Source organism: Cololabis saira, chromosome 7 (assembly GCF_033807715.1).
Source record: "Cololabis saira isolate AMF1-May2022 chromosome 7, fColSai1.1, whole genome shotgun sequence".
NCBI classification, from domain to species: Eukaryota; Metazoa; Chordata; class Actinopteri; order Beloniformes; family Belonidae; genus Cololabis; species Cololabis saira.
The window spans coordinates 24,644,409-24,661,421 of record NC_084593.1 but is presented as its reverse complement, the minus strand read 5'-3'; the positions used below and the strand labels follow the sequence as shown (position 1 = coordinate 24,661,421).

Here is a 17,013-nt window from a genome sequence, read left to right as displayed (position 1 = left end):
AGGTTTAGTCTCATTTTGACCCAAGAAGACTACTGCCTTTAAATGAAGGACGAACAGAAAATGGCTTTTATAAAAGGGCCAAGCACGAATTATCACCATTTCACCTGCAGGTAGTGACTCTAAAGGATTAATGTGAAGTAGGGTGGCCAACTCCCTGAAAAATAAATAAGGGACACCTCATCGACCAATTGCCTCCTTCCTGCCGTGGTTTTTTTGTGAGTGAAACGATTTTTTTAAACTATTTTACTCGAACCTGAATTGAATTAGATGCATATTTTTGAATGCCATGAACACATAGAAAACAAATTCTTATCCAGCAATTCACTTTAATACAGAATAACAAAATTAACTGAATAAAATAAGTATCTTTCTTAAACAGAAACCTGTCCTGCTTAACTTAAAATTGTATAAATTAATATAAAACAATAGAAAGAAAGCTAACATCCATTCTGTAATAGTGTAGCCCTACATTTTTAGTGCAATAACAAGTGCAAACAGAAAGTCTGTAGAAAACTTGTAAACATATTTGTGCCTCAAAAAGGCCATGACTGTGGGCTACAGTTGTAGTAAAACAGAAAGAAATAACTTAATTGGCATTTTATGACTATTTTTTGACTCTCACAGTAATACGGGGTAAAGTGCGTCCCTTTCAGCTCAATACGGGACGCGTACTTTAGTTTATAAATACGGGACGATTGGCAACCCTAATGTGAAGTTATAAATCCGCTGTGTACTTTACCAGCTGCAGTTTAAGCTTCAAATGGGTTACTTCAAATTTCAACCTGGGAACAAATGCAATTCTGAATTCGCCAGAAAATTTACCGAAAAAGGCCTGAAGGCACTCTGCAAATAGAAAGATATAACATCTACTGAAGCGCTGTCAGTTTTGTTGTGAAACGATACACACCTAATTGACACTCTGAAAACACCTGTCCGGGACTAAATCAGCATAAATATGTTGTCTGGCGTGCTGGGAGCTGCCAAACACACGTGTAGACCTCCAGTGAACCGGATGATACCACTTTTTTGCTGTTTCATTGTGTCGTTTTTCTTTCGAGCCTTCAACCTACAGAAAATGGTTACTTTCTGTAGGCTGTATCGAAAATTCAACCGCCTGGTAAAAGTTGCTGCTCAAAAGCAACACAGGAAATACGAGGAACGGTGCGCCCTGGTGCGCCGTGACGTCACGACGGAGAACGGGGTATGAATACCACAGGATGCCAACTACCACAGCACAGGTTCATAAAATGATTGCTGTCGGTAGCTATACATGATTCATGTGATTTGCATTAATTATACATTTTATTGAATGAAATAAAAACAGTGTAAGAAGAGTGTTATACCTATTAAGAAATGTAATCATTAAAGCTTAAACCCAGGCCTGAAAGGTATGTCTGCCCTTTACTAACAGATGGCTGTAATTTTTTTGTTTAATTTGATATTAGAAATGCCAGTTATGTGCTTGTGAGCTTCACAATTGCACGAGTGGTGTGAAGTAATGCATAAATTGTGGACATTTGCTGTGACTCATGACATAAATCTATGGCTTGTTTGTGTATACTGAAGTAAAATTGGATTAAACGTTTCTGATCATAAAAAAAAACAAAAAAAAACACAGGATGCCAGCGGTTTCACTTGTAACACTCAAGGATGATTTATGGTTCTGCGTTAAATCGACGCAGAGCTCGCGCCGTAGCCTACGGCGTAGGGTCCGCGGCGACGCGCACCGTATGATGCATGTTGCCGCGTAAAGTACGGCGTAGGCTCTGCGTTGGTGTATCGCGGAACCATAAATCAACCTTAAGGTTGGGTGGTTTGCTGTAGAAAACCGTTTGCTGTGCAGCACTGGCACATGCAGACTGATTTATGTAAATATGTAAGACAATCTGAATGATGTGTATTAAATTACAGTTACAAAGAGCAAAAAATAACTATGACACATTCTCAAACAAAACTGTTCAACAGCTTCAGTGCAATAATAGTCTTTTAATAACTGAAAACTTGGCTCTGTTGTATTATGAGTGGATGCAAAGAGCAGGATGAGTGTCAGTCATCTGAGTTCCCACATCAGAGTTTCTCAAGATGCGGGCTTAGTTAGATCATAGTAACCATACTTCCTCTTTTGAGGCTTGTTGCTATGGTAAGACTTCCCTTCCAGGCAGGAAGTGACAGGAGAACCCAAGTGATGAGTTTTCTGAGTGTCTGTGTGTATGAGTCTGTATCAAGTTTGGGTGGAGCGCTCTGCACTCTGTTAGTGCGCTCTTCGCAGCAGATTTCTTCTTTTTTTTTTTCCTTTTTTTGTTAAATCTGGTGTTTGGGCCACCATGGCGAAGAATGGCAAGATGTTAGGGGTTCCTGTTGGTCACATGGTGAGTTGGTTACCGCTCTTGTTAGGCTTGAGGTAGTTCTGTAGCTCGCCTTGTCAAATAGTTTGTTTATGCACTTGGAATGCAGTTTTTGAGGAGCTTTGTTGCCTGAATATCCCTGAATCGTAGCTTTTTACTGAACCAGAAAGCCTTTTCGTGTACGTTTCTCCCATATCTTACTCTATTGTTTTAACTGTACTGTCATAGACTGATCAGGATAATTAGGAGGGCAGCAGGGCAATTGTCCTGTGTATGCTTGTGTTGCCTGTCTCCACTCCTCAGCAGTGCCAGAACTAACCAGGCAGTGTGTCTATAGTTGGTTTGCTGCTGAAAACAGGCCGATTCTTCCTGAGCCAGAAGCAGAACCAAAGCCGTGCCTGTTGGCCAATCTGTCGTGTAGGCTGAGTTGGCTTGAATTCGCTCACTGTGAGACATTACATTTCCTAAAATGGTTCAGCTCTGCAGGGGGAGTGAAAGATCTGCAAATGTAATTAAATGAAGCCATCAGTTCTTAGATCTGGCTTTAGATGTGCTTTTTATTTTGTGTTATTTTAAATAAACCTATACTTTGTTCTGTATAACACCCTTCTCTTTTAAATACTATTTTGCATATCAGCTTAAAATTGTCATAGGAGAATGACAAGAACAGAGAAGCAAGTATGCAATGATCAATTTTCATGGAAACTGGATGAGTGTGTCTGACTTCAAGCTGACTTGGGTTTAACAGTATTTATACACACAATTGGGCCTTTTTGGAGATGCAATTTTCACAAGAGAGGAAGAGATAAAAATGGTCAAGTGGGAGTCAAAAGAGTTCACACCTGCTGAGAGATCTGGTCCATTTCTACCCATGTGGTCAACATTTTGCAATCTCAAGAATAAATTACTGCTTGGACTATAAATCCACCTGCACAGGATGGCTTCTTTTCAATGGAATAATATAATGTGTCGGTACACACTACACTAGTCTACATTGAAAATGCTTCCAGATAGTTTATCAAGCTCTGGGTTGCACAATTTCACAAGAACAATGAAAGTGAGTGCTATAGCTTGCTTAATCTGATGTTCAGGGAAACAGAAAAGCACTGAAGTTGTGACCTTTTGAAATCCAGTTTATATTATTGGAGATAAATGTACTTGAGTTTTCTTAGTCTAGCAAAGAGGTTTTGAGATATCATTAAGTTACAATATTGCTGGATTTATAGGGCACTTATTGAGAATACCCTGTGGGCGGGTTTTCCTTTTACAGCAACAACCTGGATAGACACGTTTGCAATTACACCCCTGAACAATTTTTATGTGCACCGTGTGTGGGAGGCAGCGGAGCCTCCACAGAAGGAATGCCAGACAGAGAAGTGGGGTCCAATCGGAAGATTCACAAATTAAAACTCTTCTTTTCCTGTCTGAAGAAGCTTTGCTCTGTGTATACAGTCTTGGATCAATATCTTATCATACACAGCGTTGTCTCCAGAGATTTTCTGGGTTTCAATCAATTACTGTAAACGCCTTAAATTAAAACTGAGCTTTTGCAAGCTGCAAGTTTTGCGAGCTCTGAAAGCTGAATGAGCATTGTTGTCAGTATTGCAACCACTTCCTGTGAAAACAGCCTCGGCTGGTTGCTCTACACTGTTTTTTTTTTTGTTTTTTTTTTTTTAAAAGGGTAAGAAAAACGTGCAGCTGTTGTTAACATTTCACTTCCTAAATGTATGCATTTCTATTTTTTGGGGGGGTATACTGTGTTTTTGTATTTAATTAATGTATATTAAAATGTACTGAAACAATCATAGTTTTGCCTCGACTTAATAAGAGTGATTCATATCTTATTGATTTACATGTTGGACAGATATGAATTTAAATACAAATGCATGTTTTTTTTGTTTCCTCTGTTAATTCCAGCTCAGTCAGTGTTTTTTATTTCTATAGTACAGAAATGGATCCAAAATGTAGACAACTATTTCATGAGGATTCATTTGATGAAAGCCCAAGTTTTTGTACATTTTAAAGTATTCAGACTTATTTCTTTTCTTTATTTACAGAGCCAGGCAGTGTCAGATGGAGGTGAGCGTGCATAATCAGCAAGCGCAATCCTGGACATGCCAGGGTTGTATAATCTCAACATGCCTGTGCATGAAAGTATCTGATCCATTCTGAACCTTGTTATCTTTCTGCTGTTGCTAAAGTGGTATGCGTATGATCCATGTTGTAGAGCTGAACATGACTGCGCGGGGCTGTGGAGGCAGCAGCACCAGCCTCCCAGGAACTCCGGGCGGAGACACTGGCCCTGCCAACAGCGTGCTGAGCTGGGCTGTCTCATTCGAGAAGCTGTTGGAGGATCCCAGTGGGGTCAGTTACTTTACGGTGAGTCCCTCTGGACACGCTGCAAAGTTTTGGTTTTTAACGAGCTCAAGAGCGAGTTCTTGATGTTTCCTAATAGTGTTTCACAAAGTGAGAGACGTGATCATGCGGTGTGTGTGTGTGTTTTTTTGTCTGCAGGCCTTTCTGAAGTCAGAAGTGAGTGCCGAGAATATTTTATTCTGGCAGGTTTGTGAAAAGTTCAGGAAGATTCCAGCCACCTCCATGGATAAGGTAGGGTGGTTTAATCTACCTCAACCTCTGCTTTTTATCAATCTGCTTCAATAAATGCATTTTATTCTCATTATTTTTCTGAAACAAGCACAGCACAAACACACCAACTAATACAACAATATTTCAGTTTTTATGTGAGCCAATCACTGGGATTTAAGTTGCATTAAGAAAAGATACATTTCCTGTGACTTCACAGATGGAGTTGGATGCATTTTCGTTTACGGGTTTGATACATTTGAAACAGAAACAGAACTGACAGTTGGTGTAGATTATCATCTCTCTCGGAATGAAATTGCCCTTTAGAAACATGTGACTTGTATTGTGGGTGCTTATAAGCACTTGATTTAATATTTCCTACAAGAAAGGCTCTTAACCTTTTTCAAAAATGAGACAATGTCATTTAAACAGCTTCACACACTCCAGGTGGCTTCTTCTTAACATGTGTATTGAACACTTAATGCCTAGATGCAGAGGTGGACAGAGTACTCGACCCCAGTACTTGAGTAAGAGTACAAATACTACTGGTCAAAATTTACTCCGTTACAAGTAAAAGTAGCTCAGTCAAAATATTACTCGAGTAAGAGTAGAAAAGTACTTGCTTTTAAAGGTACTTAAGTATCCAAAAGTAAATGCTTTTAAATTTACTTTAAGTAAGAGTAAATTTCTTATTTTCCACATCAGTAAATTACTATATTTTTTTCTAAATTAATGTAAGGATCTTTTAACTCTTGTTTCTGAGAATTAACTCTTTAACTCTTCAACTCTTTAACTTTTTAACTCGTAGCCATTGCTATGTCTTGACTTGTTGCGGCTCTGTCTTGACAAACGCAGGCTACTTTGGCGGTATCGTTTTGAGGAGGCTTGACGTATTTCCGCTTTACGTACATCCCAGTGGAGAGCGTGCACTGTGATAGGTCTCCTCCTTTGACAAAAACAGCTTGTGTCCAATAGGATTTTAGGGAAGAAGAAAAAAGAGCAGACCTGAAAGTAACGAGTACTTTTCAGCCTTCCTAGAAATTTACTCGAGTAAAAGTAAAAATATGTGTCTTTGAAATGTATTCAAGTAAGAGTAATAAGTACCAAAGAAATCTAATACTCAAGTAAAGTACAAATCCTCTGGATATGTACTTAAGTACAGTACTCAAGTAAATTTACTCCGTTACTGTCCACCACTGCCTAGATGATGTTGGTTTTGGAAATAATTCAGCTGTTTCATGTCTGGCCTTTGTGATATTTCCACAACAATTTATTGGGGATGTTATAGTATCTATTTTTGGGAATGATTGAGTTTAATGTAGCTGCTGTTGTTGTTGTTGTTAGCTGAAAGCAGAAGCTCGCTCCATCTACAACACCTATCTGTCCAACAACGCACCGTACTGTGTCAATATTGATGACACTGCCAAGATAAATGGGGAGGATCTGGAGCGGCCCACACCTGACATGTTTAAAAAAGCTCAGGCACAGGTCAGCACGAAGGCCACACCAGCATCAAACAGCCATTCATTGTTCTGACTTCACGCTCTCTCTGCTTTGTGTCAGATATTTAAGCTGATGAAGATGGACAGCTACAGGCGCTTTGTGCGCTCCCCGCTCTACCAGGGCTGCACCTTGGCAATTGTAGAAGGGAAACTTCTACCTCAGCTCTCTACAGAGCCTGCCCGGATGGGCTCCTTGGAGGATGTGGTCACCAGAAGCCCTTCAAGCGACAAGAAGGTAGATGGCTCAAAGGACAGCCGTGGGAAACGTGTGATTCCTGTTTTTGCTTTAACGGCGTACCTGTCTGCAACAGAACAAGAAGTCAGACTGTAACAACACAACAGGTGGAAAGAGTGTCTTAGACAAACAGCGAAGGAAGAGAGGATCTTGGGGAGGTAGAGCTTGTCGTATAGGCAGATCTTTTCCTTCCTAAGAAAGCAGTGTTTAGAGTTAATCTGTCTTATTTTATCTGTAACTATAGATGCATCGTACATCCAGGATTTAAGCCCTCTGAGAGAACCCCTCATGTCTTTCAAATCGACCAGCAGTGTGGAGCTTGGCTCCCTCTGCAGGCAGTTTGAGGCAAGTATATTTTGTGGAAGAGCATTTGGGACCGAAATGGGAAAGAAACTGTAATCTTCAGTGAGGGGAGTATTAAAAAAAAGCTGGTTTGGAGCTGCTTTGTTGTGTTTTTTTATTTATTTTTTTATAATTCTATCATATTTTGAGTATTTTTTTTCCCCTTCTCCATCCGTCTGGTAGAATGGCTTGCCGAATCCCTGCCCCGCTGAGCAGGGTGGTGGGAGTCGTATAGGAGTGGAGGGGGGCTACTGCTGCGTCTACCTGCCAGACGGCAGTGCCTCCTTGGCCCCAACACGCAATGGCCAACTGATCAAAGACATGCTGGCCAACCTGTGTGAGAAGAGAGGTTTCCCCCTGAAGGATGTCGTCATTTACCTTCATGGCAAGGACAAGGTGAGCACTACTGCCCTGTCTACATCAGCATCATCAGATTTAACACTCAAAAGTCCCTGGCTGTGTCACACTAGCAGTGTCAGTGCAAATGAGACATACACTTCCTGTCCTAACATCTTCTCACTTTTCTAGTCATGTAGCTGGGAAACTGATTTCAGTTTCTTTAAAATGTTCTAGTTTCTTCCCACTTGATGCACCTTTCCTCTCCTCACAGCAGCCCTTATCGCTGGACCAGGACTGCTCTGTGCTGAGAGATCAGCAGGTCTCTCTTGAACTCAGGGTGACGTTTAGGTGAGTCGCACAAATTACTTTTTTTTTTTTTTTTCCTCTTGTCACCCTGGCAGCATTTCACACTCATGACATCCACTCCATGTCACGCCTCACTATATCAGAGACAAAACAAATGAGACCAAATTTGCATTTTATTGCTAAGAAATAATTGGTGGCCAACTTTTTTTGTGGCTACCAGAGGATTTGTGTGACAATTGCTCTGTATTTGAAGAAGTTGGGAATGTCGAGATTCTTACTTGAATATGTGTCACAGACTGGAGATTGTCTTCATTGGTAAGACGGTGGGGATCGTGGCGAAGTCCAGTAAGACGCTGCAGGACGCTCTCTCGGCGGTGTTGCAGAAGCACCACCTCAAGCCACAAGAGGTCACAGTCACCATGGTGAGTGTTTGCGCTGGACAAGGGCGTAGGTTTGCATAGGGACGGTAGGGACATAACACTACCAACTTTTCAGGAGGCTCAAATTGTCCCCACCAACTTTTAAGCAACCTTATTTGCATTATATAATGAGTTCAGATATATAGGTAATTTAGATTGTCTTCCCAAATGTTGTAAGGGTAGAATTGACCCTACCATTATTAAGTTAATTAGTTTCATTATGTTCAGACTTATATTTACCCCTTTTCACTTGCTGAATTTGCCGGTCCATATTTTTTTCCTCAAACGCACGTTTGATTGGCTGATGGTCTTAGACAAATATTTATTTTTTGCATTCTGGATAGTTAAGAGATTATTAATAAGTACAATTAATACATGTATTGTGTATGTTAATATAATTTAAGTTATGTTCAAATATTGCAATTTAAATTGCTAATAAAATCCTGGAATATTCTGGAAGTTTTCAAAATGTTTCTTTAGTAGTTTTTGAAAACAAAGGTTTGAATCGAACCGTGTATCAGGTGAACCAATACACATGAAAGTTAGTATAAGTCAATACAGATTTATTTTGCATTGATCATTTAGCCTATCAATTAATTAGGTTCATATTTGTGACAAATGTAGCCCTGACCCCCGTTCACCCAATCTGTTTGGTCTTATTAATGTCCCGTCCCCAGCAAAAAGTACATGCAGGTTCTGCTGTTATATCGTCCCTACCAATGTTGAGACCAAACCTACGCCCTTGGCGCTGGACCATGATTTGTGAAAAGTTCTGGGTGGGTTACAAAAGTGAGCAATAACTAATGGAAGTGAGTGGCAATGTGAAACTCGTTTTTCAATGATTCCTTTTAAACTGTTTCTTTCCTGGGACAGGGTGGTTGTATGGATCCTGGTCAGATTTTGGAAATGTCTAGTTTAGCTTATGGCTTGAGTTTCTAATTGTAGTGGCTGCAAAGGTGACCCAGACCAGAGATGATACTGCCACCACCATGGCTTACAGATTTCTTGGAGTTGGATGCCTCACCTTTACTGTGGACGACATCAGTCCAGCTCTGAGGTCTTTACACTGGCTGCCTGTTTATCAGAGGAGAGACTTTAAAGTTCTGATGCTGGTTTATAAAGCTCTGAACTGCTTAGCACCAAAATACATCAGTGACATCCTGACCCAGTATGAACCTTCCAGACCCCTCAGGTCATTTGGATATGTTTTTTTTTTTATTTTTTTAAATCAGTTCCCAGAGTCAGAACCAGACACAGAAAATCTGCATTCAGCTTCTATACTCCACCTGTCTGGAACAATCTCCCAGAAAGCCTCAGATCAGCTGAAACACTCGGTGCATTTAAGTCCAGGTTGAAGCTCATCTTTTCTCAGCTGCATTTGAATAAAGCTCCAAATCTGCACTGGTACTTCTACGTTTTATAACTTAATCCAAATTTTAACTACTGACTTGATCTCCCTGTTTTTGTTTATTTATTTATTGTATACATTTTAAATCATGCTTTTTTGTTTTGTTTTTAATGTCTTTGTAAAGAACTTTGAATCACCTCGTTGTTAAATTGTGCTATGGAAATAAACTTGCTTTGTCTCTACCCCCGTTAACTTTCCTCTAGTAATTCTGGCCAAACAACTGTCTGTTTTTTTTTTTTTTTGACACAAGTTAAAAACATGATCTTGCAATTTATACACTTCAGGAAAAGGTTCTAGTGTATAGCAGGCCAGCTCGTTGGTGGTTGCTTTTATGCTCCTCATCGTCCAAACCAATTTCCCCTCGGCTGAACGTCATAACTTGAATCCGTCATCACAGTTGCTCCTAAAAAGAAAACTGGCATTAGGCCAGTTAAAACGTTTTGATGTTGGAGGGTATTTACATTTTTCAGCTAATGTGTTTAATTTATTTCAAACACACTTGTTTTTGTCCAAAAAACACTTTTTATGAATCTAACTATTCAGTGGCTCTCATTATCAAAAGCCCAGTATTGCCGCCAACATTGATATTCACATTGATTATTTAAACGAATGAGGCTACGCTTACAGAAACCGTTGCAAAATATCTGTTAATGTGACATAAATACACATGGTTTGTACATCCATTGTGATCATAGAAAATTGAATATGATACATGATTCAAAAGCAATCTGCATTTCTCAGGACTATATTGGACTTGCCGTCTTTTTACCAATGAAACTTTAACTGTATGTCCAACACTGATCTTGTTTCCTGTTTGTTTTAGGTCGAGCGTGATGAGCCAGTAAGCATGAGCAGCTCTGTGTACAGACTGGCAAATAAAACGCTACGACTTGACAAAACCAAAGGTTAATATACCTGACCTCCTTTTTAAAAACCCAATGATTTGCTTTAGTGTGAAGGCCACAGAATAATACCCACAGCGTTTCAGCTGTTGTGCTTCACAATTGATTACAGAATGAAAACAATCGAAGATGGATTAAATCCAATGAAAGCACTCTCCTCTCCTATGTTAGCTGTTAGTGGGGGACCTGGGGGGTGTGTTGGGCAGGCTTTGTGTACTCATTTCTGCTGCATTAGCATCCTTTTTATTTAATTGATTCATTTGTAAAAAGGCTCCTAAGTGTTTTGAATTTCATGGCTTTCACTCCTCCTCACTAGTAGGTCAGAATCTTTCTGCTGTCCACTTAACTGCCCTGGTTTCTGCACATCACTGTCTGCTTTTTTTTTTCTCTTGACTCTGATTCCCCTTTTTCTCTCTTGCTGCCCCTCTGCATCTATCATCTTTTCTTTGGGTTTGAAACGTCTAAGTCCATTTGGATTGTTTAACAATGTGTCACTTTCAGTCCACTCACATCTTTTCTTAACTGCTGAGAAACCAGAACCACCTTCATTTTGGATCAGTGATTTGCACTTCAGCTCCTCTCACTGCATTTAGAGAAGCAAATTATCACGAAGCTATCGTATCCTGAAAGGACCTGTGTAATTTTTGTAAATGGCCTGTTCTGGCTCATGTTAGCTTTTATCATAATTGTCAGAAGTTCTGTGTGATGATCAGACTTTCTCTAAAAGTGGAACTACTATCACATGCTGATTTTGATCTGTCAATACAGGTAAAGAGCAGATCATGATCCCCAGAGGCAGTGGGTCCCCTGTTTTCACACAGGTGAGGCAACATTAATAGAAACATTGACAGTTTTATTCTCATTCTTTGTAGAAAAACTTTTGATTTCAGAGGAAAACGCAAATCTGAGGTTCCTTTCTGTCTGTCACTTTTAAACACTTTAATTGTATAACCTTAAGTTACAGAGAAGAACACAGAAGTTTCTATCTCTGATTTTGAGTCACTAAATGATTTAAAAGGTGAGCCAATTGAAACGAGGTCTTTCCAGAGATCAGAGCAACCACACTCATCTAGCTGCTATCTGAACCATATCATCCTGGAAGTATCGCCCCCGGACCCAGGCTAATCCAGGGCTCATTGAGCTGTCACTTATTTCAGGGTACCTATGTTTGAAAATGTGATATTTTAAAATGTGTTTAAAAAAAAAAAATCCAAAGGTCTGTAAAGTAAAATTATTTGGCTTCTCCATCTTTATCCTCACCTAATTTCACAGTATGCTGGATTTGGTGTAGCTCAGAGGTGGGTGGTGCAAAGATCTCTTAACTGCTCAGTCCTCCCCTGACTTGTAACTTATTGTTATACCTGAAGCATGACACAAAATGAGTACACGGCATGTGGAGAAATTGAAAAAAAATCTACTTAGAGGCCTCTTCTGCTTTGTTGGCACCAATTATTTTGTTCATTTCCATAGGATTAAGCCAAGTGATCATTTATTTAAAAAAAAAATAAAAAAAATAGCAGGGGGGTGGAGGGTCTTATTTAAAAAAATAAATAAATAAATAAAAAATAAATGATTTGAGGAATACTGCTTAGTCACCCGGCCAGCTCATATTTTTGTCTTTTCACACTTTTTTATTTAATTCTCCCTCACTTATAGATTTGTGAAAAACATGCATTAGTATTGCTTTCACTTTAACTTTATGCCGTTTGGAGGGATTAGTTTCTCCTCTGAAAAATGTACAGAAAACTCCATAAATGTTTGCATGGTTTGTCTTAATTTTGAAAATGGGCTACCAGTTTTTATGAAAGTATCAAAACATGTACACTAGTCAGAGCCACAAAATTAAAAGCATTTACTTCAATATTAGCTATTATCAATGCCATCCTCACACCACCAAAACAGCTGTGACCCATCAAGGTCTTTCCTTCCATCTGATGTGTGGCATACGTGCAACTGTTAATGTGACTGTATAAAATATAAAAACATGAACGATTCTTTAGCTGGGACCCTGTTGTGGGTTGTCTTTCCTTCAGTCACTTTTTATTCTGGTAGCCACCACAGCTTACTGGAAACATCTAAAACAATTTTAAGATGCTATATCTGATCCTTGGACTTATCCAATTCTCCCCCTTCCAACACTGCAGCATCCAGAACATCTGCCAGTAAAGTTGCACGGCTTTCACTAGTTTTAATGTTGTTGTGATTGAAGATGATTGCAGCATAAAGTTTCATTTTGTTGTCTTCAGCTGTATATGGATTTATACATACATGTATAAATCTGGAATCTGTTTGGTCACCAGGCGAGAGTGGTGAGTGCAAGTCCAGGGGCTCAATCTTCGCTGTCAACGGATGGAGCCAAAGTGCAGCTCAGACCCAGAAAGAACCGTGAAATGGACGGTAAGGGATGTCACCAGTATCTAGTCTGCAACATTTCAGCACATGCAGACGTCTACAAATTAGTTGGTGCCTTCCCACGTAATGAGAATAATTTTAAGAATCCATGTAATTTGTTATACATGAAGCACAAATCAGCCTTTGCATTGAATGGGGGTAGCACTAGCTTAATGTCTTGTTGCACAGCTCTTTTGTAGCTCTCAATGAGGCACCTGCCTAGAAATTGTGGCCCACTCTTCCTTGGCAAACTGCTGTCTTTGTCATGCTGCATTTTCCCATCTTTCTATAGATTTTCAACAGGAATGCAATCTGGACTCTTACAGTGGGTTATTGTTTTATGTGTGTGTGTGTTTTTTTTTTTTTTAAATAGCTGAGTTTTGGGCCATTACCCTGTTGGAGGGCCCACAGCTCAGTTTCCGAATCCTGGGCAATCTTAAATCCTTAAATTACTGTGCTTCAGGATTTCCTCATATTCTTGAGTTTCTTGCCCCTTGGACAGATTTAAGGATCCCCTTGAAAGAGGCAGCAAAACAACCCCCGAACAAAGCCCACATCATGTTTCTTTGCAGCAGATAGCATGACCTTTAAGTGTCATTTACATCCGTGAACACAAATGAGGGGACACTTTGTGGCTTGTCAAGACGTATTTAAGCAAATACTTTGGTTTATTAAAAAAAAAAGTAATTCTAGCCCCCCCAACAGATGGTTGGGTTTGTCTGGTGATCAGACGGTGATGTACCTTGACTTTTCCTGGACTCCGTCTTCCATCTGCACTATCCCTCTGATCAACCTTGGCCTTGTATTTCCTTCTGGCAGCCACATGCCGGGATGTTGGCTACAGACATGGACCTGTTTATCCTCCTGACTGATATATGCAGCTGTAGTCACAGGAATGTGAAGCTGTTGGATGGTCTTAGAGCCTTTGCGTTTTAATGTGCTTATCTGTATATTCAGCTCCTCAGATAAGTCTTTCCTTGCTTACCGTGGCCCATGCTCGGTGTCGTGTGCACAATTGTACTGGGATTTAGTGTCATGTTTTCCTTTTTAAACGGGCTGAATGGATGATTAAAAAAAAAAGTACTGATACTAAATATTTAACTTTCATTCTTGGTAACCCTATGAGCATTATTGCAATAAGGGTGTCAATAAATGAGTCCATATACTAAATGTATGCAGGTAGACGTGAGACGGTCAAAGCAGAAATTAAGCATTATTACAATGAGATGCAAAATGCCAACAAATTGATTAAAATCTGTAGCATTAAACGATTAGTAAAGATCATGTTATTTTCTTATTCTTTCTAATAAAAACAAAGGCAATAAAAGTGTCTAATGCAGAGAGAAGAAAATGTGCTGTCAGTTTTTGGCGTAGTTTTTAATAGTGGTCAATGTTAGATTTTACTTTTGTGCTAACCTTGTGCAAAATGTGAGTTATAGGTGTAAAATGGGAAAATATTACGTAAACGTAAACATTTTATTTTTGCATGTGGAGAAACGCCCAACTGATAATGGTGTCTGGTTGCATCAGGGTTTCTGGAAATGCTGACGCGAGCTCAGTGCTGCAGGGTTGATGACCAGCGGGGCCTTCTGACCAAAGACCAACTGGAGGTTCCTCAGTTCCTGCAGGTGTCCTCAGACCAGGGACAGGACGCAGACGACCCCAGTACAACCAGCTCTTCCACTACCGACTGCAAAGTAGAGTCAGATGATGGGACAGTAACCCCTCGTTCAGCCAGAGTGTTTGAGGACAGTCCCAACTCGGCTGAATCAGAACCCAAGGACATGAGGGAGACAACAGTCTGATGGACATTCATATGTAATGGGGACAGAGACCCCCCCTCCCCCAGAAAACATATGATGTTAAACACGGAAGCGTATACTTCAAATGCACTTTTTGAAAAATAAAAATAACAACCTGCTACCGAATAAGCTTCAGGACAGTCGTTTTCTATAGTTTCTGCTGCTGATGTCTTTTTTTAATTTTATTTTTTTAATTATCTAAAAAAAACTTCAGGGCAAACATTCAGTGCACTACTTGTCCTGTATGGAGGAAAAATGTCAAACATTTTTTGAAGACACCCTCAAATTAATGAACAGTTTTATCTCAAAATCGCCCTGAAACCTGTTTCTCGTAGCCTTATCATCCCATGTTTTCATGTGAACTCTAAGCTAGCCTGTCCAGATGTGTTTTTGCATGATTGTTTAAGTTCTTTTGGTTTTTTCAAGTGTTTGTGTTCTTAGAAGTGTGTTTTGATTGTAATTTGCTGTGTTGTGAAGTTTTCTGATTTTTCTTGTCGCGTCATAGCTCATCTCGGGCTACACATATTTAATTGGTGATAGGATATTGTGGGGGATGAATCAGTGTTATACTGGGAAAAAAAAAAATCCTTAGGGTCGTCCAGAGAGTTAGCTTGTTTTAAGCAATGAAATGTTATCCTTTCTGTCAGTATATGATTGGACTGTATTGTATCTGGCTGAACTAATGGCTGGATGAGTCATGCAGGATAAAATAAATCTGCTCTGTCTGGGTGTGTGAACTGCTTAATTGCATTTGGTTATCTTTTGGCTTGTATTGAACGTGATGAAATGAGTAGCTCTAAGATGTTGTCATATAAAGATGGCATTATTGCAACGTGAGGATGATCATTGCAGTGCCACCATTTGCTATTAAGGTAGCCAAATCCCCAGATCTGTCTCGAGACTTGTTGCTTGAAAGTGCTCTGCAATTTCCCTGAGGACTCTGATTTTTTGTGATGTGTTGCAAAACATATTAGATGAGTCATAGATGATCTCATCCTCCTGGATGATGTCAGCATTGTGCATATTTCATGGTAGGTGAGGAAATGTGGATTAGTCATATTCACTTGGCCAATATCATCACTTTGTAGATAATATTGTCTCAGAAGCCGTTAATTATGACAATGAACAGAGCTACTGTATATCAAGGTGCAGTAATTGATATCTGCTCGTGGCACTCAGCTTGTCACTGCCAGGCAATAGACATTGGAATTGTGTGGTACACCTGGTGTTGAGACGTGTGTGTGTGTGTGTGTGTGTGTGTGTGTGTGTGTGTGTGTGTGTGTGTGCGTGCGTGCGTGCTCATGCCTCCCTCCATGCACAAGCGGAGCGTCGGTGGAGCTATGAATGGGCAGAGAGGGGTGTTCTCTCACAGGCAGCATCACAGCAGTGAGATGAGGAGTGCCGTCTACTCAACTGCACGTCTGCTGTACTGAAAGGAGAGAGGAGCAGGAAGAAGGAAAAAAAAAAAAAAAGAAAAGGTGAGCATCTCCATTTACCCCAGGCTTTTTCTTTGTATCATATTTCAGTGGATAATTCTGCATTTGCCTCCCTTTTATTATTTTTTTTCCCTCTGTCACACCCTTCATTCTTCCTTCCCACCTGTCTGTCACACAGTGCATCACTGTGCTTGCTGAAATGTGTCGTTCTGTCTTGTGCTGAATCTCATACTTCATCACTTCATATTCATATCATGGAAAGTCTCCTTTAGATTGTGCCGGCGTGGTTTCCTATTTAATATGTTGTTCGCTGCCTCCAGTTTGAGTTTAGCCACATGGGTTTGTGCTGCCTTTTTATTAGGATGAAAAGGTTTTGTATACATGAAAGTGTTAGTTTTCAGTCTTGCTGGAGGGAGCAGAGTGGTCCTTGCTGGGGCTCGGTGAATCCTGCAGAAGAATACAAAAATGCAGCAAAAGAAAACCAACCCATCAAATCAGTGCATGCACACAAAAGATTCTGCACAGCATGAAGGACGGAGTCTATGTGATTCTTCTTTATTACTTGGGGGGGGCGAAGAATGACAGATTCAGTCATACACGCTTGGCTCAGCTGTGGATCAGGCAGGGAGCAGCTGCGCTCAGCTTCTGAGAAAATTCACCCGGTGGGGTTGGGGGGGGGGGTTGTAAGTGTCACACCTGAACATGGAAGAACAGACAGCCTATCAACATCAATTACAAAACACAATGCCCTTGCCATTTTGAACCCTCCTAATGTGCTCAGCTCTCATCAGAATAACTGTGTACATGTTGACCTTGGAGCTCAAACCATCTCTGTTCATATATACATAGGGACTGCTCATCAGTGAGCCTCCATGATCAGGATGTTTGCCATTTCATGACCTCTTAATTTAAGAGGATGGCGGCACCCTGAAAAACGGCAATGGTCAACTCATGATCAGAGGATCATGTTACAGAGTCATCTTGGCTTTTTGAGGGAATGACT

The 17,013-nt window shown here is 40.2% G+C and overlaps 1 protein-coding gene across 2 annotated transcripts; it reads left to right on the top strand.

The window, feature by feature from the left end:
- The first annotated feature begins 2,217 nt into the window (after positions 1 to 2,217).
- rgs14b (regulator of G protein signaling 14b) lies at positions 2,218 to 15,354 on the top strand. Of its 2 annotated transcripts, none has more exons than XM_061725163.1 (15): positions 2,218 to 2,369; positions 4,403 to 4,424; positions 4,573 to 4,724; positions 4,860 to 4,952; positions 6,273 to 6,416; positions 6,492 to 6,665; positions 6,742 to 6,823; positions 6,910 to 7,010; positions 7,191 to 7,403; positions 7,621 to 7,694; positions 7,948 to 8,074; positions 10,303 to 10,384; positions 11,150 to 11,202; positions 12,682 to 12,778; positions 14,303 to 15,354. In XM_061725163.1, the coding sequence occupies exons 1-15, from the start codon at positions 2,325 to 2,327 to the stop codon at positions 14,575 to 14,577; spliced, it is 1,734 nt and encodes a 577-aa protein (XP_061581147.1). In that variant the 5' UTR covers positions 2,218 to 2,324; the 3' UTR covers positions 14,578 to 15,354. The 2 variants fall into 2 exon arrangements, with proteins under 2 accessions (XP_061581147.1, XP_061581146.1); XM_061725162.1 differs by having other exon boundaries at positions 7,618 to 7,694.
- Positions 15,355 to 17,013: the final 1,659 nt, after the last annotated feature.